Source organism: Brachyhypopomus gauderio, unplaced genomic scaffold (genome assembly GCF_052324685.1).
Source record: "Brachyhypopomus gauderio isolate BG-103 unplaced genomic scaffold, BGAUD_0.2 sc43, whole genome shotgun sequence".
Lineage (NCBI taxonomy): Eukaryota > Metazoa > Chordata > Actinopteri > Gymnotiformes > Hypopomidae > Brachyhypopomus > Brachyhypopomus gauderio.
Genome location: NW_027506869.1, coordinates 1,897,965 through 1,925,442, shown reverse-complemented (window position 1 = coordinate 1,925,442; position 27,478 = coordinate 1,897,965). Strand labels below are relative to the sequence as shown.

Here is a 27,478-nt window from a genome sequence, read left to right as displayed (position 1 = left end):
GAATTATAACAACACTCTTAGTTTCCTTTTTCACTTTTAACTCAGTCTACCAGCATGCAAATTATCACGGTTGCCCAAACAGTGCTGCTAACATTTATCTAAATGATGAAAATGCTACTGAAATCAGATTAGAGCTGCAATAAAAAACACGAATTTATAGCCGCAGATCTCCAGTCAATGACCTACGTAAACAACAGAGACCCTCCCATAGTGATCTTTACGTGATTCAATATGACACTATATTTCTATATATTTATCCTATATTTAAATATATTTTGTTATATTACATTGTGTAGTTTGTTGTTATGCATTTTTATACTGTTATATATTTCCATTAGAAAATCATCGGTAAACAATGCGAAAAAAATAACCACGTGAACCTTGAACTGTCATTCAGCAAGTCAGCTGACAGGTCACGTGACGCGGCTGTGCGGAAAGACGAAGTCCTCGGCTCTCTGGACGGCGCACGGAACTGGCACTTCTAAGATTAAAATAACTCGTAAAGTAAAATTTTAGCACACTGTTCAGTTTCACTGGAAGACAAGTCACAAATGCTTCTAGAGCTGTTGTATTTCACGGACGCGTAAGCAAATGGCCGTGCTTTTTGGGTTGTTTTTAACCCGAAACTTCGCATTGCGCGGTGGCAGATGAGCTTGTGAGTAGATTTAACACATCAGTGTTGTGAGTGAAACACACTCAAAGTGTCTGATCTTCTGGAGTAATTATCATTAATGCAACCCTGTTCCAGGACATTTGTTTGGAATTCTGTTTATCTGGTGTTTTGGTCTGTGTTGTGGTTAATGTCATTATAATAAGCTGTTTTTACAGAATCTTTTGTGACTCCAGCTGACCAGTATCTACAAATTTCTCAAAATTTAATCGGTTCTTACTCAAATATCGAAAGTTGTTTGTCATATTTGTCATTGAACCTTTGTGGAGGGAGGCAACGACTTGCGGCCAATGCCGACCGTCCCTCTCCAAACTCTCTTAGATTTATGGATAAAACGAGCAGGTCAGATAACACATGATTGCTGAATTCTTATCTGTGTGGATGAAACACTTAAATATATGTCAGAGCTAGAAGTAAAGTGTCCGAGTGTTTGGTGCATAATTTGTTTTCTTCTTATTTCGAGTGGGATGTTTACTCAACATGTGAACTACATGTTTTTCCCCCTTCGCTCTCCTGTAGATCAGAAGCTCTTCTTACCATCTCCAGTGACCAACTCTGGGCAACTGCTAACGGACGCCGTTAACCACCTGTGCAGGTCGATAGTACCGTCATGCACCCATTTGGCCGGGAGGAGCAGAGCTCCAGGGCGGACCTCTTCCGCTTCTTCACGCGGTGTTTGCGCCACGGGGAGTGGGAGATCGCGGCTGCCTGCGTGCGCCAGCTCGGGCAGGCAGCCGAAGTCCTTCCATGGAGCATCGGTGTCATAATCGCAGCTGTCGTTACACACCCTTACCCTCTCCCGTGAGTAATGCCTGATGACAGAAACACTCCCCTGCGGTTGACGAGTCAGGAATCTGTTTACTAAGCACAACAGTTCGTGTTGAAACACTTGTGTTGTTTGCAGTAAAGTATTTTTGTGACTTTTGTTGAGTTGGCATGAGGTAAATCGGTGTGGTTCTGAATGACGCCGCAGGTGGGAAACGGTTGGAAGTCCTCACAGACTAGCGTGGTTCTGGCTGAAGGTCCTTGAGCGGCACTCGGAACACAAGGTAAAGTGCACTCTGGCGTTAGGCTTCACACAGAAGAATGATACCCATCCTGTTGTTTTGAGTGAGGTGAGTCTTATGAATGGGATCTCTCTCTCTCTCTCTCTCTCTCTCTCCATCTGTCTGTCTGGCTTCTCTGTCCAGCAGGTGCCTGTGTCTGTCAGAAGAGAGCTGGCCTTCCTGCTGCTCTTGGAGGAGCTCGGTGAGGAGGTGCCTCTGGCTGTGCTAAAGGTGAGCTTCTCTGGCTAATTACAGCCGTTTAGATGTTCTTTCTTGCCTCACTTGTGTTTCCTGTAGAAGCATTTTAACAAAGCTCACGGTGCATCTAGCCTTCAGTGTGTCAGTTATCAGTGTCTCCTCCGTTTTCATACCATGTTTTCTCCTCATCATGCAGGAGCTTCACCAGGCCTTCCTGGACTCTGAGCTCGTTGAGCAGAAGGTCCCGGCGCGGGCCCTCAGCGCTGTCTCTCTGTCCTGCGTGCGCTCCGTGCTGTCCTGCCGCGGGCCGCGACTGGCCCACGCTCTCCTCGGCTTATTGGGGGGCGGGGAGGTGCGGGGCGGAGAGGACGTCTTCCTGCGGAGGCTGCGGGAGCCGGGGCGGAGCCAGCGCTGGGCGGAGGAAGCGTGCGCCGACCTGGCGCTGCTGCCCTGGGGGGCGGGGCTGTCCTGCGCTCAGCTGGAGGCCCTGTGGGCGGGGCTGTGGGCGGGGCGTCGGGGGCCCCTGACCGAGGAGAGGGTGCTGGGGGCCCTCCTTAGGCCCCGTTGCCAAGCCCTCCTCACCTCCTACTGCTCGTCCGCCGTGCGGCTACTCCGGGACGAGCTGCTGGGGCAAACGCCGCACATCCAGGGTGAGGATGGAGGGGTCAAAGGTTACGCACACGTGAAGGAACATTAGAGATCAGTGAAGTGTGGGTCAGGGCTGCAGTGTGACTGCAAACAAGGCTTTGGGAAGTGTAGTTAAACAGGGGAGGAGGTGTGCAGTGAGACCATGGCATTAAATTAGTACACGTATATTAGTACACGTAGTACACGTAGTACATAAAAGCATGGAGATGCGGTGTACAGGGACATGGTAGACACATTAAGATGTTTGTCCCCTTGTGCACAGTGTCCCAGACCCGGTTTCGCAACACTTAGTCCAGTCAGATGGCGTCTCTGTCGACAAGCACGTGTGGGTTGTAGTTTTTGGGGAAGTGAAAGGAAAGTCGATGATTCTGTTGGCGATGTGTTGACTCAGCTCTGTTCATACATCACACTTCTGTTAATGTGGTCATCGCTGGCATGCACACACACACACACACACACGATTTGGCATGTCACAGTGTAGTCATGCTAACAGTGTGTGTGTGTGTGTGTGTGATTTTCCCCCTTTAAGTGGATTTACCCGAAGCCGAGAAGGCCATGCTTGGCTTGTGCTGCCATGACGACCGGCCGGCGGTTTGGAAAGCCATGTACTTTGAGTGTCTCAGTAGTGGGAAACACTTCCTGGAGCAGGTCTTGGTAAGAGCACCCTCAGAACCTCCATAATGTTCCTGGAGCAGGTCTTGGTAAGAGCACCCTCAGAACCTCCATAATGTTCCTGGAGCAGGTCTTGGTAAGAGCACCCTCAGAACCTCCATAATGTTCCTGGAGCAGGTCTTGGTAAGAGCACCCTCAGAGCCTCCATAATGTTCCTGGAACAGGTCTTGGTAAGCGCACCCTCAGAACCTCCATAATGTTCCTGGAGCAGGTCTTGGTAAGAGCACCCTCAGAGCCTCCATAATGTTCCTGGAGCAGGTCTTGGTAAGCGCACCCTCAGAACCTCCAGAATGTTCCTGGAGCAGGTCTTGGTAAGCGCACCCTCAGAACCACCAGAATGTTCCTGGAGCAGGTCTTGGTAAGAGCACCCTCAGAACTTCCATAATGTTCCTGGAGCAGGTCTTGGTAAGAGCACCCTTACCAGGACCTGCTCCAGAATGCCAGAATGTTCCTGCATATCTGCAGGCCGTCCTCCTCTCCCTGGAACTGCACCTTCATCTTGTCTTTTTAAAAATGTCTTCTCTATGTTTCTGAGGTTAGTTTTTGTGTGTTTGTGTATTGTGGCAACATTTGTGGTTTGGTTGTAGGTCACAGGGCTTAACCTCATAAAGAGGGAGGAGTTCCCTAAACTGGAGGCATTGTTAGGGGCGGAGTTCCAGCCACTTTCCCGCCTTTTGCTGTTGCTAGGCTGGAAGTACTGTCAGAGCCTTGACTCCGCCCAGATGCTACTCAGGGTCCTGCACCAACAACAGGTCAGGGAACTTGACAAATATCATTTGGAATTACATGTGTCTGGCTAAGCGAATCATAAGAAACTCAAATATGTCAGCTTTCAACAAATTCAGATATAAACTACATAAAGTCTTTAACATGTTTCATAAATACAGAATATGTTTAAAATGTTGCCCTCAAGCAACTCTGTCAAAGCTACACATTATTTAATTCTGATATCATATGACACCATGGCGTAAAGCTATATTTACTATCCCACATTTAAATGGGAACTGGACCGTTTTCATCTAGCTGTTGTACTGAGATACCTCAGTCAATACTTAAGAAACTTGTATGCTTTAAAAAGTGGTCTGCAGGATGTGAAACTGAAAGGAACACTCTCTCAGCACAGAAGGCCTGTGGTATTTGGTGACTCATACATGTGGTCTTGGACCACCACACCCACACTCACTCACACCATCCTGTTCTCCACAGACCCAGGCCAACGACTCTGTACTCAGCGAGTTTGCAAACGTTCTGTCTTCTCAGCTGGGGGTTTTGGAATGGTGTGCCAAAAACAACCCGTAAGTACCGCATCTGTAAGCACATCTGCCCCTCACCTGTTCACCCCCTCACCTGTTCACCCCTCACCTGTTCACCTCTCACCTGTTCACCTCTCACCTGTTCACCCCTCGCCTGTTCACCCCTCACCTGTTCACCCCTCGCCTGTTCACCCCTCGCCTGTTCACCCCTCGCCTGTTCACCCCTCACCTGTTCACCCCTCACCTGTTCACCCCTCACCTGTTCACCCCTCACCTGTTCACCCCTCACCTGTTCACCCCTCACCTGTTCACCCCTCACCTGTTCACCTCTCACCTGTTCACCTCTCACCTGTTCACCTCTCACCTGTTCACCCCTCACCTGTTCACCTCTCACCATTACACCCTGCACAATGCTGCTGATACTTACCAAGTGGACTAAGTGAAGGTGTTGTCTGGTGCTTCTGGCCATGTTCAGGCTTATGGTGGCTGTGTGTGTGTGTGTGTGTGTGTGTGTGTGTGTGTGTGTGTGTGTGTGTGTGTGTGTGTGTGTGTGTGTGTGTGTGTGTGTGTGTGTGTGTGTGTGTCAGAGCTGTATGCCACGAGTCCTTGGTGTCTCTGCTTCATGCTCTGGATCACCACTCGGCCCTGTATGTGCTCCACTCTCTCACCCCCCTGGCCCAGTACGAAGAGCAGAGAGTCCTGGAGCTTCTACAGACAGCAGGTACACACACACACACACAAATTCTGCAAACACACATTCTGTTCCCTCACAGTATGTCCCAAAAGGCTTTCAAGAATTCCAGAGCCTCTGGGAAAAATATGTTTCAAAAATATTGAAGAACTAGAAACCCAACAGGACAGATTACTAAATTTTGAAACGTATCAGTCAGTATCTCCTTATTCAGCTTGACAGAGAGTCGACAGAAAAGTACAAGAATAGGTAGTGTTCAAACCCACAGAGTGCAGATGATATAATAAAAACACAAAGATCTTTGAAATCTAAATGAGATTATTTAGATTGGAGGGGTGAGAGTATACACCCCTGAGGTACTCCCGAGGTGGCGGACCGGGCTCTTGTGCTTCTGAAGTGCACACGCTTCATCCAGATCTTCCCCTGCCTAACCCATCACGTATCCTTAGACGTGTTGCCTTTCTCTGCAAGTCGCCGGACGTAACCCATAGACACGCCTCCCTGTTGATGTCCCCTGTGCTGTTGTGCAGGGGATCCGTCTCTAGGGGACAGCCAGTGTGGCCCAGCTCAGCGCAACGTCATCCTGTTCAGGGGCTTCTGTGCCATGAAGTTCGCCATTTACGCCGTGTGTGCGTACGCAGCCCCGTCCGGCGGAGGCCCCGACCCGGTCCGGCCGCAGGAGGAGGGGCGGGCTCCGGAGGGCCAGGTGGAAGGTGGGTGCTGCGAGTTGGGTTTCACGAACAAGGTGTTGGGAGCGGAGCGGCGTACCCGCCCTGGTCTTTTGACCTTTTACCTTTCCTCCCAGGACCCTCGTCCCTGTTCAAGCAGTATCTGTCGGACTGTCAGCTCTTCCTGGAGTCGGTCCCCGCCATGTTTCGCCTGGAACTCCTGGAGAACATCTTCTCCCTCCTCTTCCTGTCCGACTCCGACTTCGTCCGAGAGGCGGAGCGGGACGGAGCCGCCCAGGCCCAGGAGGGCAGAGCAAACGGACACGAGAGGGGTGGAGGGGCGAAGGCGGGGCTAAACGTCCCAGCGGAGGGCGCGGCTGGAGCTGCCGGGCCACCCGGACCCGTCCCGGGCTGCCGGGGCTTCCTGCTGGACGCCCGCGGGGTGGAGGGGGTCCTGCGGCTGCTCAGGGAGAGCCTGGAGGGCGTGTGCACGCTCGCCCACGCCGACGCACACACGCTGGCAGCCGAGGCCCTGCTGGCCGAGAGCCTGGGCTGCTCTGTCGCCGCGGAGACGTTCGCCGCCCGCCTGCAGAGGCTGTCCAAGTGCACGGCCGAGGCACAGTGGAGGCTGCAGGTCGTCACCAGCAACTATGGCAACGGTCGTGGTGAGAAAACCGCACCAACTGTGTGTTGGGGGGGGGGGGGGGGGGGGGGGGTTTCACTAGGGTTATGACTAGTTCACATTAGATGAAGTTCCCAAAAGTGTAGTAATGTGTGTGTGTGTGTAGGTGGGCCTGCTCCACCCTTCCCCGGGGTAAGGTCCTCCTTGCCCGTCAGGCGCAGTAGTAGCAGTGGTGTGTCTGAGAGGAGGAAGAAACGAAGCCATCGTCATCTCCCTGACCGACACGTCACCTCTGAGCGACAGAACGGAGAGATCAGCACCAGCACTTCAGGTGTGTTCACACACACACACACACACACACACACACACCACACACACACACCACACACACACACACACCACACACACCACACACACACACACACATACACACACACACACCACACACACGCACACACACCACACACACCACACACACACACCACACACACACACCACACACACACCACACACACGCACACACCCACACACACACACACACACACACACACACACCACACACACACACGCACAATCACCGCACACACACACACACACACACACACACACCACACACACACACACACACACACACACCAGCTGTGGACTTGTACAGTTATTCATTCCTTAAACGCTACATTCCTTAAATACTACTAACTAGTAATTTCCAATTAGAGTCGTTCAATCAGAACAAACAGAGTGACTTCTCATTAATTTATATATTTTAATTTTAACCAGTGGAGTTCCACTTCAAGCGTGAAATAAAGCAAAATTCTTGGACTTCAGTTCTCAGGGTTCTTGTTAACAGGAAGAGGCGCTGTCCCGTCAGCACTGGCTGGACTGTGGTACCTGGTGTGAAATCTGACTGTGTCTCCTGTGTGCAGATGGTGGTGGGGGCGGAGCCACGGGTGTGTGTGTGGAGCGGAACGTGTGTGTGTGCGGAGGGCCACACAGCTGGCTGATCCCTGCTATGTTCTCGCCACCGGAGTCCCTGCTAGTGTCCTGCATCCGAAGGGGCAACTACGTGGAGGCCCATCAGGTGAGGGCGTGGCCACCTGGGGGCGTGGCCACCTGGGGGCGTGGCCACCTGGGTGTATCGCATGTGACTTCACCTGTCGCTGCTGATGTTTCCTGATGATGTTATTTACTGTATATGGAATCAAATAAAGTATAAAATGTTCTGTAGGTGATGCTCATGTTTGGCTTGGAGAACACACAGTCCTCCTGGGAGCTCCTCTTCATGGACCGCTACTGCGAAGTCCTGACGGAGCTGGCCCAGGTGGAGCAGAAGATAGAGAGCCAGTCGCTCTCTTCATCATCCTCATCCTCAGAGGGGCTGGGCTCTGTCGGGGGGGCGGGGCCTGGGAGAAGCAGAATAGCCAGCAGCAGCAGATCCACGTTACAGAGCATCGGCAACGCGGCCGCAGCAGGTACACACACACACACACACACACACACACACACACACACACCTATAGGCGTGCGTGTGTGGGTTAAGCGCTGGGTCCTTCTCCGTCCTTCATATCCAGGCATGGCGTTCTACTCCATCTCCGACGTGGCCGAGCGGCTGCTGAGCTCGCCCGCCCGTCCTGTGCCCTGCCTGGAGGAGGGCTACTGGCTGGCCCGGCCCGCCCTCGACTCCTCCGGCCTCCTGCGCCCCCTGCTGGAGGAACTGAGCCCCGCGGGCATGGCCGCCTTCGACCTGGCCTGCTGCCAGTGCCAGCTGTGGAAGAGCTCGCGGCAGCTGCTGGAGACGGCCGAGAGGAGACTGCACGCCTCGCTGGAGGGCAGAGGTGGGGGCGGGGCCGTGGGCGGGGCCATGTATGGGTGCACTGAGGCGTGTTGAACATGTGATGAAAGGTCGTTGCCCCTTGACCCCAGGTGTGAGGGTAGACTCCAAGGTTGCCCACTGTGAAGGAGTTAGTGGCTTTCCATCTGTGCTGGAGCGTATCGGCAAGATTCTTAACAGGACAGCTGTCGGCAAAGGACCAGCCAAACCAGGTACACACACACGCGCACACACGCACACACACACGCACACACACATACACACACGCACACACACATACACACACGCACACACACATACACACACGCACACACACGCACATACACAAATAAATGAACAAACTAACATGAACTCACACAAATGACCAGCCAAATCAGGAATGCAAGCAAGGCTATCCTTCAGCTCTCTCTCTCTCTCTCTCTCTCTCTCTCTCCCTCTCCCTCTCCCTCTCCCTCTCCCTCCCTGTGTGTCTGGTCTCCTCCGTCTCCCCCTCTGTCCTCCCATAGACACTAACGGAGAGGAGGGTGTGGTCCAGGCCCCGTTTGGCTGCAGTGCCCAGGAGGTGTTTCTGTGTTGCCACCCGTCCCTGACGGAGGAGGTCATCTCGGGCCGCCTCGCCCTCACCCAGCGCCTGGAGGTCACGCTGGGCACGCTCAGCGCCGCCACGGGCCCAGCGGGTAAGACGTGAGCTCTCAGCCAGCCAAAACGCGCTCCTATTGGACGATCGTCACTTCAGGCTCCCGCCTCTCTGCCGCCCCCTACAGGTGAAGCCCAGTCCAGTTCCGTGCTGGCCGTCCTGCTGGAACAGGCGGCGCTCAGGCCGTCCGAGTTGGACTCCCACCCCATCCGCTCGGCCATGAAACAGCTGCTGCGCTCGCTGGACCAGCTGGACCAGCTGGGCCCGGTCCCGCCGGACGGCGCCCCCTGCAGGCCGGACTACGTGCGCAGCTTCCTGGACTACGTCAACATGCTGGCGAAAGTGCTCGTCTGCAGCCTGGGCTCTGAGGGTGAGGAGCTCGGTTTGTTTGTTTGTTTGTTTGTTTGTAAACACTACTTAATCATGTAATTGAACAATAGTTAACACAGGATACTTTAGTACCTGTATAGCAGCTTGGTAACCCGCTCCGGAGATAGCTGTTTAACAGGTGTGTGTGTGTGTGTGTGTGCAGATCAGAGTGCAGATGTAAAACTGGGGAATCCCCTCCTTGTGCTGGTGCAGCCGCCCTCCCAGCTGATGTCGTACCTGCTGTTTGACAGACAGGTGGCGCCAGACAGGTAAGACACACCTCATTTCATCCACCCACTACAGGCAGAGCTGATGCACTGCATGTGAGCGCCAACCTCAGTGCTGTGTGTGTGTGTGTGTGTGTGTGTGTGTGTGTGTGTGTGTGTGTGTGTGTGTGTGTGTGTGTGTGTGTAGGTTGCTGTCCCTGCTGTGTCAGGAAGGCCTACATGTGAGCGTCCAGCAGGTCATAGTTCAGCGCTGCTGTGAGCCCCTCCCCCTCTGGGACCGCCGCTCTCCGAAGATCACGGGGGCCGGCGTGGGCGGAGCCTTCTGCCCCGCCAGCATCTCCTCCCTCCTGCAGCAACACGCCCAGGAGCGTGGCCCCGCCCTCGAGTTCCCCGACCCCCGCCTCCACGTCCGATCCCGGCTCGGAGTCCGACGCCTCCGTGGAGACCGCGGCCCAGTCACACCCTTCGTCCTCGCCCCCCTCCCTGTCCTCGTCTCCGCCCACCTCCTCCTCCTCCTCCTCCTCCTCTTCCTCGCCCTTCCTCCTCACGCCGTCCGCCATCTCCTTCCTGAAGTCCCGCTCCCCACTGGTGGCGGTGCTGGCGTGCCTCTCCGCCAGCCGGGCCGAGCCCACCCGTCCCGAGGGGTCCTGGCCGGCCCTGTCCGGGTGGACCAGCCTGCCCGCCTACTTCCGCGGCTCCGCCCGCAGGGAGGCGGGGCTCGACGGCGAGCAGATCGCCCGCGAGGCTGAGGTCCTGCTGCGGGACTACCCGGTCCTGAGTGCCTACCTGCGGGACATGGCCTCGCCCTTGCTGGGCACCCGGCCGGGGGCGGAGAGCGACGGAGGTCTGGGGGCGGAGCTGTGCGGCAAGGCAGCGGTGGGGGCGGTGTTCTCCGGGCCGCTGGGGGAGGCGGGTCAGGCGCTGGCTGCTGAGGCCTTCCAGCAGGCCCTGAGCGGCGGGGACCTCCACCGAGCCCTGACGCTGCTGGAGCTCTACGCTCAGGGCTGCAGCCAGCAGGGGGCGCTACGGGACAGACTGCTCGCCTGCGCTGCACTGGAGGGTGAGATACATTAGTGGTGTCCACAAAGTGTTGACCGGCATTCTGACTGAGATCCTCCGCAGTACAGAGTGTGTTCGTGTGTTCGTGTGTTCGTGTGTGTGTTCGTGTGTGTGTGTGTTCGTGTGTGTGTGTGTTCGTGTTCGTGTGTGTGTGTGTGTGTGTGTGTGTGTGTGTGTGTGTGTGTGCGTCCCCAGACCCAGTCTCAGGCCCAGAGCGTCTGATGCGTGTGTGTGACCGGGACTTGCGTGGCCGGGCGGTGTTGCGGGGGTTGGAGCAGTGGCCGCTGGACAGCTGCCTCCACCTGCTACGCTTCTGCCTCTCTGACTCCGCCTCCGTCTCCCCGGACGACGAGTTGACCCTGCAGCTCCGGGTGAAGAAACGCGAGTTGGACATGTACCACGGGGTGAGTCCCGCCTCCCCCGGCCCCGTCTGTGGGCGCGGTGTAGCGGGAGCCCTTTGCCCCGCCCCTTGTCCTCTGCCACTCCCACTCACGCCTCTCTTCTGTGTCATGTAGATGCTGAGCCTGCAACCTCCCCTGCAGTGGGGGGCGTGGCAGGAGTTGAGGGAGGAGTCCCGCAGGAACCCCGAGGCCATGCTGTCTCTGCTGCTACACACACAGGTCCGCACCAGCCACGCCCACGACACACTCGCTCACCACACCAGCAGCAGCAGCTGTGTTGTTATTGTTGGTGTTTTTCTTATTGTGTGTGTGTGTGTGTGTGTGTGTGTGTGTGATCAGGACTTTGAGCTGTGCTCTCAGTGGGTGGAGCTGTATCCTGTCTCAGAACAGTCACGACTGCAGCTACAGACGGAGCATCTGCTCTACCTGCTAGACAAGGCTCAGACAGAGGAAGCCTTCCAGGTGTGTGTGTGTGAGAGAGAGGGTGTGTGTGTGTGAGAGAGGGTGTGTGTGTGTGAGAGAGGGTGTGTGTGTGTGAGAGAGGGTGTGTGTGTGTGAGAGAGGGTGTGTGTGTGTGAGAGAGGGTGTGTGTGTGTGAGAGAGGGTGTGTGTGTGTGTGTGTGTGTGTGTGTGTGTGAGAGAGAGAGGGTGTGTGTGTGTGTGTGTGTGTGTGTGTGTGTGAGAGAGAGAGAGTGTGTGTGTGTGTGTGTGTGTGTGTGTGTGTGTGTGTGTGTGTGTGTGTGTGTGTGTGTGTGTGTGTGAGAGAGGGTGTGTGTGTGTGAGGAGGTGTGTGTCTGTGTTCCGTCTGTGCCGTTACAGATTTTCTCCCGTCTCCCACCCCAGCTCCTGGAAAGCCTCTCTGACTCTCTCGCTCTGGAGGTGAGCGAATGCGCTCTCGATCGGAGGCCCGGATTGGCTGCCTGCCACTTCCTGTCCGACTACCTTACGCTGCACTTTCAGAGCCGAATGACCCCAGCGCGCAGACGACACATAAACGCCCTGCACCTGGGCTCGAAGGTGGGGGGGGTGACTTCTTACATCGTCTCGATTATTTGATTTATTTATACAAACAAAGGACTTTTATCTAATTAGTTTGTGGTGTAACATGCACGACTGTATCAGTAGCTTTTCTTCACACCTCGAACCTGCATGTAGTACATCCTGAGCGTCCGCCCCGTCGAACTGCGCCCGCAGGTGCTGCTGACGCTTCCGGAAGCATCTCGTCCGGATTACTTCCAGCTGCTGGCCGACCCGCTGCTCATGCTGGAGCAGCTGCTGATGAACCTGAAGGTGGACTGGGCCTCGGCCGCCGTGGCCACCCTCCGGAACCTTCTGCCCACCCAGGACGCCGGCATCAGCGGGCAGGAGATCGACGCGCTGCTGGCCGAGTACGCCCACAAGGCCCTGGACTTCCCCTATGCCCCGAGGGAGAGGTCGCGGAGCGGTGAGGGCACGCATTTTATGGTTCTGGTTCTGGGTCTTGTATTGTCTAGTAGGTCAAAGGTCATTAGTTCACCCGCTCATTGACATGTGCCGGTACGTAGCCCCGCCCCCTCTTTCCCTCACTGTGTATACGGAGAATAAAAAGTGCGCGTGCATATGGTGAACGTGAATGTTTTCTCACCGTGCTCGCCTGGTTAAAGGTGATTTGGGTTTGTGTTCAGATTCCATCATCAGCCTGCAGGAGGCGCCACTGCAGTGCCCGGCACTGGATACAGCGCCGCCCTCTCCAAGCCACACGCCGCCTCCCTCAGCAGGTCAGCCCCGCCCACCCACAGCCGCATGCCACTCCCACTACAGGTCACCCACCCCACCCAACCGATATGAAAGTTTCTGGTGTCTCATTCTTCAGAAGTGACTTTGTTTATAGCATGACATGATATTATTTGCCTTGTGGTGTCCCGTCTGACGTTACAACTATGGCCCCCCTGTGTAGGTACTACTCCCATGCACACACCGTCTGGCTCCGCCCAGAGAGGAGACCGGAGCACCAGTGGGAGGAGGCCACGCCCCTCGGCCACCCTGTTCACGCCCCCAGAGAAAACGCCGGACCGCAAAGACTGGATACCCGACCACAAGAAGCACATTTGTATGGTGTGTCAGAGGGAGAGGTTCACCATGGTGAGGATTAGGGGCGGCTCCCCGCGATCTGTCTGTTGTTGGCCACTCCCTGGGGGTGGAGCCTTCTTGGTGGTAGTCAGGAGCCTCTTTCTTTCTCTAACACACCCACCCTTGCTTGTTCCACCTCCATCCCTCCACCCCTCTCTCCACCCTCCTCCACCCCTCCCTCCACCCTCCTCCACCCCTCTCTCCACCCTCCTCCACCCTCTCTCCACCCTCTCTCCACCCTCTCTCCACCCCTCCCTCCACCCCTCCCTCCACCCCTCCCTCCACAGTTCAACAGGCGACACCACTGCAGGCGCTGTGGGAGGCTGGTGTGTCACGCCTGCTCCACCCACAGGATGGCAGTAGAGGGCTCGGAGGAGCCCGTGAGAGTGTGTGACCAGTGTTACAGCTTCTACCACCCCGAGTGAGAGAACACACACACACACACACACACACACACACACACCCTGTGTAAGAGCATTGTAAAAGATCAGTGTAACAACGTAAGGTCTTAAACAGGTATAACTTAAGGGACACCCAGATATTTACGAGCGCTTCTATAGACCACCAGGGGGAGTTTAGTCACTCTGTTATCGTAGTCATAGTCCAGACACACGGCTGGGTTCTGATGCTCTTCTGTTTTGTGTTTTGCTGTTGCAGCTCGGATGACGAGCTGGAGCAGACAGAAGGTATCCCTCTCCATCCCTCTCCACCCGTCTCCACCCACCTCCATCCATTCTGCTCAGTCTCCATAGTTACCAGCATGCTTCCCGCCGGATTTTGTGATATGACACTGATGATAAATCACACACGTGTGCTCTGATGATAAATCACACACGTGTGATCTGATGATAAATCACACACGTGTGATCAGGCTCTTGTCCAACCCCCCCCCCCCCCCCCCCTTTTTTTTTTCCCAGAAGCCGGCAGTCCTGACTCCGTCGACGGAGTTCTCGATGGCGTCCTGGATCTCCCCGAGGTTCCTCAGAAGCAGTACCCGGCTCAGCCCGAACCCGGCAGAGAACCAGCAGCTGCAGAGCGAGTTCTACTATGAGCAGGTGCGGTTGTGCCCCCTGAACCCCCCCCCCCCCCATCATTAACCAATGATCAGATTGTCTTAATAGAAAATGGCCACCACTTGTTTACATTGTCTCTGTGCTTTTTTCTTCTTCCTGTCAGGCCCCCAGTGCCTCCCTTTGTGTGGCAGTCCTCACCCTGCACAGCGACCACGCCGCATGCGGCCATCAGCTGATTGGCCACTGCCGCTCACTGTCCCGGCGACTGACCAATCCCGAGGTGGACGCCCGCCTCCTGACTGACATCATGAGGCAGCTGCTGGTCAGTGCCAAGCTGATGTTCGTGCGGGCGGGACGCAGCCAGGACCTGGTTCTCTGCGACAGGTCAGCCACGACTATACTCCCACACCTCCAGGGTCATGACTATACTCCCACACCTCCAGGGTCACGACTATACACCCACACCTCCAGGGTCACGACTATACTCCCACACCTCCAGGGTCACGACTATACACCCACACCTCCAGGGTCATGACTATACTCCCACACCTCCAGGGTCATGACTATACTCCCACACCTCCAGGGTCACGACTATACTCCCACACCTCTGGGCTCACGACTATACTCCCACACCTCCAGGGTCATGACTATACTCCCACACCTCCAGGGTCATGACTATACTCCCACACCTCCAGGGTCACGACTATACACCCACACCTCCAGGGTCACGACTATACTCCCACACCTCTGGGCTCACGACTATACTCCCACACCTCCAGGGTCATGACTATACTCCCACACCTCCAGGGTCACGACTATACTCCCACACCTCCAGGGTCACGACTATACTCCCACACCTCCAGGGTCATGACTATACTCCCACACCTCCAGGGTCACGACTATACTCCCACACCTCTGGGCTCACGACTATACTCCCACACCTCCAGGGTCATGACTATACTCCCACACCTCCAGGGTCACGACTATACACCCACACCTCCAGGGTCACGACTATACTCCCACACCTCCAGGGTCACGACTATACACCCACACCTCCAGGGTCATGACTATACTCCCACACCTCCAGGGTCATGACTATACTCCCACACCTCCAGGGTCACGACTATACTCCCACACCTCTGGGCTCACGACTATACTCCCACACCTCCAGGGTCATGACTATACTCCCACACCTCCAGGGTCACGACTATACTCCCACACCTCCAGGGTCACGACTATACTCCCACACCTCCAGGGTCATGACTATACTCCCACACCTCCAGGGTCACGACTATACTCCCACACCTCCAGGGTCATGACTATACTCCCACACCTCCAGGGTCACGACTATACACCCACACCTCCAGGGTCATGACTATACACCCACACCTCCAGGGTCACGACTATACTCCCACACCTCCAGGGTCACGACTATACACCCACACCTCCAGGGTCACGACTATACTCCCACACCTCCAGGGTCATGACTATACACCCACACCTCCAGGGTCACGACTATACTCCCACACCTCCAGGGTCACGACTATACACCCACACCTCCAGGGTCACGACTATACTCCCACACCTCCAGGGTCATGACTATACTCCCACACCTCCAGGGTCACGACTATACTCCCACACCTCCAGGGTCACGACTATACTCCCACACCTCCAGGGTCACGACTATACTCCCACACCTCCGGGCTCACGACTATACTCCCACACCTCCAGGGTCGAGAACTATACTCCCACATCTCCGGGCTCACGACTATACTCCCACACCTCCGGGGTCACGAATATACTCCCACACCTCCGGCGTCACGACTATACTCCCACACCTCCGGGGTCGAGAACTATACTCCCACATCTGCGGGCTCACGACTATACTCCCACACCTCCGGGCTCACGACTATACTCCCACACCTCCGGGCTCACGACTATACTCCCACACCTCCGGGCTCACGACTATAGTCCTACACCTCTGGGCTCACGACTATAGTCTTACACCTCTGGGCTCAAGACTATACTCCCACACCCTCCTTTCCTCCTATGAATTCAGCATTTGTAGTATTCTCAGGTTTCAGACATGCGTTTGTATTCTGATTGTTGGGCATTAGATGGTCCAGTAATCATGGACATACACACTTTCCTCCTTTCTATCCTTCTGTCTTTTCTCCCTCTTTCTCCCTCCCCCTCTCCTTCTCCCCACAGCTACATCAGTAAGGTGGATGTGCTGAAGATCCTGGTCAGCGCCAACTACACCTACATCCCGTCCCTGGACGACATCCTGGAGACTGCAGCAGTGACACGGCTGAGGAACCAGCTGCTGGAAGCAGAGTACTACCAGCTGGCCGTGGAGGTGAGGTGGGGGGGGCCCTCCCCTGCTCCCTGGGGCCTTGGGGAATATCCACCCCTCCATGTCTGCCCCCCCCCCCCCCCCCCCCCCCCACACACTACCCCTGCACAATTTACCTCACTGTCAACCAATTGTACTTTGACTTCTTGTAGCACAATTAAACTTTAGCACAAGCAACATGAGAAGCACTGAGACATCCCAGACATTGGAAAATCAGTATGGTGGACTAGCGTAAAGGGTGAAGTTGGGGTTATTGGGTTACAGGGTTGATGAGTCAACTATCTGGTCTCTGCACCAGGTGTCCACCAAGAGCGGCCTGGACCCCAGTGGCGTGTGGCATGCGTGGGGCATGGCGGCGCTGAAGGCCGGTTGTCTGAGCGGCGCCCGTGAGAAGTTCTCCCGGTGCCTGAAGGCTCCAGTGGACCGGAACCAACTGAACCTGGGCCCTCGGCTGCTGCAGGAGGTCGTCCAGCACCTGGAGTCCACCGTACGGCCCACGCTGAGCACGGTAGGGTCGCGGGGGGATATTGGTTCGGCGTTGGGGCGTCCCTCGGGAAAACGAGAGTGTGTGTGTGTGTGTGTGATTTCTGCGAGGATCAAATGATGGCCAACATCAGAGCTAATTCGTTTCCTTGTCTATCTGACTTTTTTCCCTTTGGTGTATATGCTCAGGATGTGGTATTTTTGTGCACGTGCGTGTCCCGGCAGGCGGTCAGCGAGGACATTCTTGCGTCTCTGACGGAGTTGGAGGACGCCCTGCGTGACCCGGTTCCTGCGGACCGCCTGGAGGGCCCGGCTCAGCGCTGCGGCCACTACCAGGAGTGCCTGTACTACCTGCTGACGTACGGGACACACCTGAGCCTCGTCAGCTTCTACCTACGTCACAACCACCTGCGTGACGCTCTCGCACACCTGCTGGCCAAGGTACGACCCCCATACCACAGTGATGAACAACACGGTGCATAATCAGACAATCAGTAATCAGACAGTAGCACGTTAAGATTCATGATCGATTCGTAACAGCAGACGTGAGGGGTGTAATAGCGGCTGGGGTTCAGCGTGCATGCGTCCCGCAGGAGTGTCCCGAGGAGGTGTTTCTGGAGGGTGTCCTGCAGCCGTGCCTGGAGCAGGGTCGTCTGTGGGCCCTGCAGGAGCTGCTCGTGGTCCTGGACCCCTCGCTGGACAGATGGGGGCGCTACCTCCTCGCTGCCTGTCACCAGCTCCAGCGCAAAGGACATTACCACACACTCTACCAGCTCCAGCAGTTCATGATGGTACTGAACACACACACACACACACACACACACACACACACACACACACACTCTACCAGCTCCAGCAGTTCATGATGGTACTGAACACACACACACACACACACACACACACACACACACTCTACCAGCTCCAGCAGTTCATGATGGTACTGAACACACACACACACAAACACACTACCAGCTCCAGCAGTTCATGATGGTACTGAACACACACACACACACACACACACTCTACCAGCTCCAGCAGTTCATGATGGTACTGAACACACACACACACACTCTACCAGCTCCAGCAGTTCATGATGGTACTGAACACACACACACACACACACACACACACACACACACACACACACTCTACCAGCTCCAGCAGTTCATGATGGTACTGAACACACACACACACACACACACACACACACACACACACACACACACTCTACCAGCTCCAGCAGTTCATGATGGTACTGAACACACACACTCTGTGCGTGCAGACCCTCATAGCAGTTGCTGTCGATGCTTTTCTTGTGCGAGCTTATTTTCCAAATACAAAAAGAAAGTTGTGCAATTTAGACTCCACAAAAACTGAAAACATGGCGTATAAGACAAAAAATAATTAATTAAAAATAGTGTATTGGTGCTCACTTGTTTCCTCAATGACTTTGCCGTGCTGTTTTTGTTTTAATGTTTTTAATATTGACTTCTCATTTGGACCTATTATAATCTGATTGACTTCATAGAGATAAAAGAAATTCATAGTGACTCCGTAAAATGACTTGCACACATGCCGATGCGAAATAACACTAACAAAGGATGTTTGACGCTTTTGCTTCCCTTCGGACTCCTCCTTGCGTTTCTATTGGCCGTCCCCACTGTGCATGCTGCGTTCTGATTGGTCTCCCCGCCTGCCTGTGCCCAGGACCACGTGCGTGCCGCCATGACTTGCATCCGGTTCTTTGTGCATGGCGCACGCTCGTACCTGCAGCTGGGAGAGCAGCAGCGCTGGCTGGTGAGGGCCACCGAACACCTGCGCGCCTACCTGCAGCAGAGCCGCCGCAGGACCACGCCCCCCGGACCCGCCCCCTCCCCGGTCCCCGCCTCCTCCGCTTCCTTCAGGAAGAAGATGAGCTCCAGTGACGTGTCCAGGTCAGACGGAAACCGGGTCGACACTCCGAGTCGTCCCCTAGGTCGTGGGCGGGTTCGGTCCTAGCCCGTCCCTGAACGGACTCCTCCTTTTATAACGACTTCCCAAACCAAATTTTAGCAACGTGTGAATAAAGGTGGATTCGTATGTGTGTTCTAGTTGCCGTGGTAACGGGGCCCGTTTTTTTTTTTGTCTGTGTGTTTTATTTTGGGATTGTTTTATCAGACACATGAACACTATTATGCTGCAGCTGGAGGTGACGCGCTTCCTGCATCGTTGTGAAAGCTCCTCCCCCTCTCGATCCGCTGCAAGCCTCGCCCCTGCTGGCAACAGTGCCCCTCCCACTCTCTTTGGAGGAAGCCCTGTGAAGGTGGATGTGGCCTGCAAGGTAACGTGAAAGAAACACTCATTAACTTCACTAAAATCCTCTCATCTGCTTACCATCAGGTAAGACTGAGACTCTCTCCTCCCCCTGTAGGTAATGTTGGGGGGCAAGAACATCGAGGAGGGCTTCGGTATCGCCTATCGAGTCATCCAGGTGAGGTCATAACCCGCCACCCGTCCTCGCTCATATTCAAACACCATTCGCTCGTGCTACTCGTCATGTCTGATTCAGAAGTCTTAACTGATTCCACGGTCGGCTGAATCCCCAATCCCACAATGCCCCAGCTCTTTAGCTCCAACTTCATCATATTGCTCATGTCCCTTTGACTCCTCCCGTTATGCTCTTCCCCACCCTATCGCTGCCCTTCCTACCGTTCCTTGCCCCTCCCTCACTCCTCCCCCTCGCCCCGCCCCCTCGGCCCGTGTGCAGGACTTCCAGCTGGAGTCGCGGGCGGTGTACGTGCGCGTGGGTCAGCGCCTGGTGCTCCAGCGCCAGTACCAAGCCGTGCGGCAGCTGCTCAAGTGTGTCGGAGAGTCGGGCGCGGCCACCAAACAAGACTGTGACGCCATCGTCCTCAGCTGCGTCTCGGCCGCCGAGAAGAGTCCTGCTGATGTGAGTCTGGGCACACACATCAGGCCAGACTGACCTCAGATCAGCGGATGTCACCGATTATGTTTTAAAAACACCAATTTTAGCACGAGAACTGCTCTCGCTTAACATGTCGAACGGACACGTGCTTGTCCATGAAGAGCTAAAAAATTTTCTCTTTAATCAAAGCTTTGTAAAATGGTAAAACATTTTTATAATCAAACAAAGTAGCAATGTTTAAATAATGGACAAGATCAACTATGATTACAGATTAATTACAGATGAACACTCTTACATTTATTAAGCACAACAAATTAGTATGTAATTAATTTCGATGAATGTAATTTGTCCAGGCCAAAGAACTGGAGTCTCTTATTTTGGAGTGCAAAAGCCCCGAGACCAAGGTAACAGCTTCCCAGATATGTGATTCTTATTGCTGATCCTGATGGTACCATCTAAGTGTGACCCAGTATCTTCAGTGCAGTAAGCTCAGAGCTGCGTACCTCCTGTGTGTGTATGTGTGTGTGTGTGTAGATTATGGCGTATCTTCAGTGCAGTAAGCTCACAGCTGCGTACCTCCTGTGTGTGTATATATATATATATGTGTGTGCGTGTGTGTAGATTATGGCGTATCTTCAGTGCAGTAAGCTCAGAGCTGCTTACCTCCTGGCAGTCAAGCTGGACCCGGTGAAGGCAGGTCCTCAGGTCCAGGAAGTCCTCCAGGCTGCTGAGAGCTCAGGTGACTCCATTATGCAGGACATCTGTCGGCAATGGCTCTCTGAACATCAGGAGCAGCTGTCACGGCAACACCACGCCCCCAACAGGTAGCCCACCTCAGCCAATCGACTCTCGCCCCCACTGACTGCTGAGGACTGAAGCTCCGCCCTGCTCTGCTCTGACTGGGTGGAGTAGGTGTGTGTGATGCTGCTTGAGTAATTCCCAGGAAGCCAATCACCAATGTGCCACCCCTGTCATGTGATCAGGTCAGGTGACTTTAGAGCCATATCCATGACAACCCCTTTTACTTTACTACATGGAATAATCCTTGGCCTCAACTTCATTTCCGTGCTTCCTGCTAATTTAAGCTACTCTGGCAGTACGGGATACACACTCGCCTTAAACACACCAGTGTTTAACACGACCAAAAAGTCTACAAAACCAACAGCTAACATGCTCAGCTATTGCAAAGTGGCCTTTGGCGCCCCCTGCTGGAGATGACCCATCACTTTGCTTTAGCCAATACATTGTGAACTTGATCATTCTGTTCCGGGTTACAGTCGTAGGGGCGGAGTCAGGCGGCTCTGCTTGTCCAATCGTGTTGGGCGCAGGGTGCAGGCGGCACTAAACCACAGTCAGATGTACAGTAGCTTTCACAGTCCAGTCCAAACAAGCAGAAGGATCCACTACCGGTCCTGGTTACACATGGTCCTGGAATTAACAGTGTTCTGTGAAGATCAGAAATCACACCCTTCCTGTCTGAGACCAGACCTGCCTAAGTCTTGGAGGGTTGGGCTACCACCGGGTTCACATTCAACCCCAGAGCACTTCGGATCTGTGTGTGTGTGTGTGTGTGTGAGTGAGTGTGTGAGAGAGAGAGACCGACACTTGTAATGCATCAACTGACTTATTTATCAAGATACAAAATATTGATACGTATAACTGATCCTGTGTTCTCAGTCTTAATACAGTATATTTGATGAATACATCTTCAAAGGAGTAAGTGTTATATAGTTTAGGAAATCCCCTCATGTTACCATGACAGTGGACACATTTGCACAGTTATGAAATGATGGTCAAGGCTTCAGTGCACAGTCTGCTATAAAATACACTTTTTTTTACCCATAATCCTCAGTAAAGGGAACCCAACATTTTGAGTATAAGAGCATTTAAAAAACTGAATTTTGGGATGAAATAACACAAACTTGATGAGGAGGGATGATGTGTACAGCACACGAGTCAGAGTCGTGCGTGAAGCGCTCGTGAGAGGTCACGATGCCCTCGCTGTTCTCCTGACACTGCAACGTTACGGGCATTTTTTTTTTGCACTACTGTTCTTAAATGTCTCTGATGTCAAAGGTCATTGTGTGGTTGTGTGTATCTGTGAAGTCGCATTGCCACTTTATTTGATATCTTTGTAATTGTGGTTTCCTTCTTTGTATGAACAGGCCATACTGAGCGTGTGGGTGTAGGTGTGTGTTGTAGCTCTGACCCTTGCTGTAATTCACAGCTTCTCTGAGATGCCTTAACGCTCTGAGAATTCTTAACGCTACAGGGTCTGTTTAGTCCACCACTAGCAGCCTAATGCCTGGGATGTGGGTTCTAGTCACATGATCGTTTTCACTCACTTAATCAGCTGATATGTGGGGGGAAGACAGACATTTTGCTCCACAGATACAGTAATGTCAGGGAATGACAGAAAGGAGATAAGTGAATTAAACCTGTTTACACTGTCTATGCACACAATATAAGCAGGGGCTTAAATAATGCTGTTAGTTTTAATAAACTGACCACTGAACCACTATAAAGATGTTTTTCTTGTGTACGTATAGATGAGTGTACATGTATGAGCATATACAGCAGTATGTACTGTAATGGGGAAAAAAAAAGATATGCCACCCACCTGAATTTTTTTTTGTATGTTTGTCACACTTTCAGATCATCAAACAAATTTAAATGTTCGACAAAGATAACACAAGTAAACACAAAATGCAGTTCTTAAAAAAAAAAGGTTTATCCAAACCTATGTGAAATCACCCCCTAACTAACTGGTGGGGCTAGAACTAAGCATGTGCTTTTACAGTGCCGTGGAGGGATTTTGACCGAATTTTTGCAATTCGGCCACAGTGGAGGGTTTTGGGCATGAATGGCCTCTAAGGTCATGCTACAGCATCTCGGTCAGATTCAGGTCAGGACTTCGACTATGTCACTCCAAAGTCTTCATTTTGTTTATCTTACGCCACTGAGGCAAACTTGCTGGAACATCGTCCAACTGCAGAACCCAAGTGTGCTTCAGCTTGAGGTCATGAAGATGGCTGGACGTTCTCCTTCAGGACTTTTTAGTAGGCTGCAGAATTCATGTTTCTTGCAGGTCCTGAAGCAGCAACATTGCCTCAGACCATCACACCACTGCCATATTGTACTGTCGGTATTATTTTCCTTTTCAGAAATGCTGTTACTTTTATGCCATATATATACATACGCCTTCCAAAATGTGCAACTTTTGTCTTGTCAGTCCAGAGTATTTTCCCAAAGGTCTTGAGGATCATCAAGATGCTTTCTGGCAAAACTGAGATGTGTCCTAGTTATTTTTGCTCAGCACTAATTTCCATCTTTCAAAAATCACTTTTATATGGAATGTTGTGTTTACTTGTGTTATGCAATATCAAAATGTGCTTGATCATTTAAACATTTAAGTGTGACAAACAAAAAAATATATAAGATGTCAGGAGGGGGGGAGCAAACACTTTCACACCACTGAACACAGATATTCTTGTTGGTGTCATTTGGGTGGTGTAATTCCTGCTGGTGGAAAGACCAAAGCAGTCGAAATCCGCACACTGAAAACCTTTAACACTTTAAACGGTGTTCAACTGCGATGAATTCACTCTTTTCCCAGTTCTAACCTTGATTGACCTGAGGGATCTTTTGTTTTTAAGAAAAAACATGGAACCATTACAACCAAGAGTTGTTTTTTCTCCACAATATACATGTAAATATTGCTCTCTCTCTGTGAGTGTAGCGGTAGTAAAAGGCATGTTTGCTTCTGTAGAAAAACATCAGAACTGTCCTTGGCAGCTGCAGTGTGGGCTGTTGCCATGGGAACGACACGAAGCCACATTCACACCTCCAGCGGACAGACAGAGATGAGAGGCGAGACGCGGGCCGTGGCCGGACGGACCCGCGAGCCCGAGTGCGGTTCTGGGGAGAGGCGTCCTGCAGCAGGGTTGGCACATGAGCACAGGGAGGAGTTAGATGGAATGGGTAAGGGGCGGAGCATTGGGTGAGGGGGCGTGTCTAATCAAGGAGATATGGGGGAAAGGGGTGGGTGTAAATGGAACGGTTTGTGATGAGATGACGGACGGGGCTGTGGGTGGGGGCGGGGCTGTGGGTGGGGGCGGGGCTGTGGGTGGGGGGCGGGGAGTGTGGTGCTGGCCTCAGTCCCATTCGATACCCAGGAGCTCACAGCTGACGTCCCACAGTCTCCGGGCGGTCTCCTCACAGCGGCCCTGAGGAGCGACGGAGGCTGGAGCACAGTCACTGGGAGAGAGGAGGACACAAAATGGAGGAGGAATTCGGTCATGTGCTACACTCCTTATAATGTCAAGTCTTCATTTGAGAGAGAAAAAAACACTCAGTGTCTGACTCCGCGTCCTCCAAACCTAGTTCTTGAGGCCGTTCTCACCCTATGGAAGTAGCCTGAGGACTCTTACTGGCTCCGCCCCCCCCAGCCGTAGGGGGCGGGGCACGGACGGGGGCATGCTCTCATGACGCCTCACCTGAAGTGTTTGCCCGAGATGGACTGCAGCTCCTCGGCCGTGGCGCAGTAGATGGTCGTCTGTGCGCCCTCCTGCGGCGTCTTCAGGAACGTCGTGAACAGCGCAAACAGCAGCGACATGGTGGCCGAGTGGCGCGTCAACTCGGACCGCACCGAGCCCGGGTGCACGGAGTTCACCGTCACGTTCGAACCTGGCAGGGGTCAAAAGGTCACGGGGAGGTCAATACCGGCTGGCGAGCGGTTAGCGTCTAGTCCGGTCCTGGCCCCTGCGAGTTATACAGGTTACTCCTACTTCTCCATTCACGCTTATTTCTGTTGGAGATACTGTGGCCTGAAAATCATGGCATTAACTGAGCCCAAACGAGTAGCTACGTAATTTGACCAACCGTCATGCATCACCGGAGCTGTGAATGGGGTGGCTGTGTGTTATAACGCCCTCCGCTGTACCTTGGAGTTTGCGGGCGAGCTGGCGGGTGAAGAGGACATTGGCCAGTTTGCTCTGGCAGTAGGCCAGGCCGCTGTTGTAGCTGCCCTGACTGTGCAGGTCATGGAAGCGTATCCAGCCGAAGTAGTGGGCCAGGGAGGAGACCACCACCACGCGGGCTGGCGCACTGCGTTTTAGCAGGCCAATCAGGAGGTAGGTCAACAGGAAGTGACCTGACGGGAAGGGGATCGACCAATAAGAGGGCTTGGACGAGCACAGGTGCAAAACGGTTTTAGGAAATGAGAGATTTTGAAGATCTCTGAAGTTACAACTTCCTCAACACTTACCGAGGTGATTGACTCCCAGCTGCATTTCAAAGCCATCTGCAGTTTTCATATATGGACACATCATCACTCCTGCATTGTTTATCAAGATGTGGAGGTGATTCACCTCTGAAGAGCAACAGACCACAAGAGAGTGTGTTATAAACACTGTAATACAGGCAATGCCATGAACACATCATAAGAAATGCTGCAAATACATTAAAGTACAAGCAATGCTACCAAAAAAAGATTCCAGTCCACTAATATGAGGGGACCCAACAGAATCCATTGAGCCCACTGATCTAAAATCGGTGTGACGAGTCTGTGAGACGACACTCAGCTATTGCCATGCACTTTGAAATAGTTTTCTTTCAAGCTGAACAGCATCAACGAGGCTTTCAGGGTGCATGAGGGGCTCTTACCTCGTAGGAAGTTCTGAGCAAAGGCCCGGATGGAACAGGTGTCGGCCAGGTCCAACTCGCGCACCTCCACCTGAGCACCGCCCACACGCGTGCGGATCTCCGCTGCCGCCTCTTCGCCCTTCTCCGTGTCCCTGCAGGCCAGGATTACCCGAGCGCCTGCACACACACATATAGTCCTTCTGGTCTCCAGCACAATCGAACACATCTCTTCATTTCAATGTGCTTTGCATATGTAATCATTTTAAAAGGTGCTATAAAGTGCAAAGGGCTTGACAGTGATTAAGGTATTACAGTACAAAAATAAAAACACTGCAAAGGGGAAATAAATTGGGAATAACCAAAACACTGGAGAGAATAAAACGTATTTAAATGCAGAGAATAAATCAAATGATAGCTGAAGACTGGTAAAGAGAAAGAGTTTTGCTGAAGCAGTCCTGTCTCACCCCGGGAGGCCAGATCCAGCGCCGTCTCTTTCCCGATGCCGGTATTGGCGCCGGTAATTAGCACCGTTTTCCCATCCAAGCGCGCGGTGGACAGACACACACCACCCGCCGCATATTTCCTGCGCGCGCGCACAGACACACGCACGCAGCTTTAGGACAGAAACTCACCGCTCGTGGGTTTCTTTGAGTCAGTGAGTTTAACTAATGTATTAGTCAGTCAGTCATTTTAATGACGAGTATTATCTGAGGGTGTAGGTGGGAACTTGCCCATGCAAAGTCGTTTGTTTTAATAAATCAATGTTCTGGACAAAATTCCATATAGCTACTACTTTCCCAACACTTTTTAATCCTTGGAAAACGAAAAGACTGTAAACCACATTAAGAATTTGAGTTATTTTCAGTACTAGCTCAGTTTAAAAGTAACGAACACTCAAATGTTTAGATTGCTACGAAAGATTTGGGGTGTATTTTACCTATTTCAAAGTATAGTCTTAAAATTCTGTGCGTGTTCCTCACATTTAAAATCAAACACTGTTGATTTCCTTGTCATTAGATGGCATGTAAAACCACGCCAAGTGGGCCGACAAGTATTAGGAATAACGTTTCTGCGTTTGCATCTTGACTATTGATAACACAGCCATGAACTGTACACACAGTCTACTGAAGCGCCAGGTATCGCGAGCCACGCATTAATTAAAGCGGCACGGATTTCCTCCAACCAATGAGGCCGCGCACGTACACGATAAACACGCGATAGCCCCGCCTCTGGAGCGATCTGATTGGTCGGCTGCCCAAGCAGCTCATATGCCGTGGAGGCGGTTACCGGAGTCGTCATTCAACATTCACCTATGCGCTCGTGTGACCGGAGAGCCTGCTCAGCCAAGAATTAACGTTTTTAATGTTAATACTTTAACATTAAAACATACGAAGCTGAGAATTAAACGCAGCGGTCGGAGTGTGACCTATTGGTATAAACAAGGCCGAAGTATAAGAGCATAACCGCATATGTGTTCAGAGACTGTACTATACACACCAATGGACATAAACAGCGGTATCTGGAGCATTAAAAGCGCAAAAACTATATTACGACCAGTAGCTTATGTAAAAGGTAAATATGATGTCACGCATGATTGTAGCTCAGTGTCATTAGCCCTACAGCAAGATCAATGCGTGGTTAAGTATAATGAAATCTACCTGATGTGCGTGGACAGCAGTCTTAGGATTAGCGTCACGACTCCAAAACCAGCCACGACAATAACGAGCAGCATCATAACAGATATAAACTCCAGGGTTTGGGGCGTCTGCTAATAAACCCAAACGCCCGCCGCTATAAATTGTGTTAATGAGAGTCTGTTTGGCTGCGCCACCTCCCACCTTCTCTACATCTGTCCCAGTCCCGAGTAATCATGGGATTTGTAGTTTTGGTTCGCTATCGTAGCGCTGCAGAACTACTGACCAAACTAAAGCCATAAATTCTCCTGAATTTTCAGGCTGACCATGTGAGCTGCTTCTGTTC

General features: G+C 52.9%; 2 protein-coding genes across 2 annotated transcripts; one reads left to right on the top strand and one right to left on the bottom strand.

Annotated features, from left to right (window-relative positions):
- Positions 1–427: 427 nt before the first annotated feature.
- Positions 428–22,659, top strand: zfyve26 (zinc finger, FYVE domain containing 26). Its single transcript, XM_076985635.1, is given in 43 exon segments — positions 428–655; positions 1,190–1,471; positions 1,644–1,719; positions 1,864–1,947; positions 2,111–2,564; positions 3,092–3,216; positions 3,822–3,986; positions 4,441–4,529; positions 5,075–5,208; positions 5,709–5,891; positions 5,984–6,511; positions 6,635–6,799; positions 7,392–7,546; positions 7,694–7,937; positions 8,037–8,300; positions 8,389–8,508; positions 8,803–8,973; positions 9,061–9,303; positions 9,466–9,571; positions 9,717–9,924; positions 9,926–10,589; positions 10,784–10,992; positions 11,104–11,208; positions 11,329–11,451; positions 11,833–12,006; positions 12,184–12,433; positions 12,654–12,746; positions 12,926–13,110; positions 13,386–13,519; positions 13,756–13,784; positions 14,019–14,092; positions 14,094–14,153; positions 14,275–14,495; positions 16,323–16,470; positions 16,766–16,975; positions 17,176–17,391; positions 17,544–17,741; positions 18,658–18,884; positions 19,108–19,270; positions 19,361–19,420; positions 19,697–19,879; positions 20,209–20,259; positions 20,477–22,659. Coding segments are annotated over 42 exon segments (7,689 nt in total). The 5' UTR covers positions 428–655; positions 1,190–1,280; the 3' UTR covers positions 20,684–22,659.
- A 482-nt stretch (positions 22,660–23,141) lies between these two features.
- rdh12 (retinol dehydrogenase 12) lies at positions 23,142–27,344 on the bottom strand. Its single transcript, XM_076985633.1, has 7 exons — positions 27,157–27,344; positions 25,963–26,081; positions 25,520–25,675; positions 25,122–25,226; positions 24,798–25,007; positions 24,352–24,541; positions 23,142–24,112 (listed from the first exon to the last, which is right to left on the bottom strand). Exons 1-7 carry the CDS (start codon positions 27,231–27,233, stop codon positions 24,010–24,012), a joined length of 960 nt encoding a protein of 319 aa, XP_076841748.1. The 5' UTR covers positions 27,234–27,344; the 3' UTR covers positions 23,142–24,009.
- Positions 27,345–27,478: the final 134 nt, after the last annotated feature.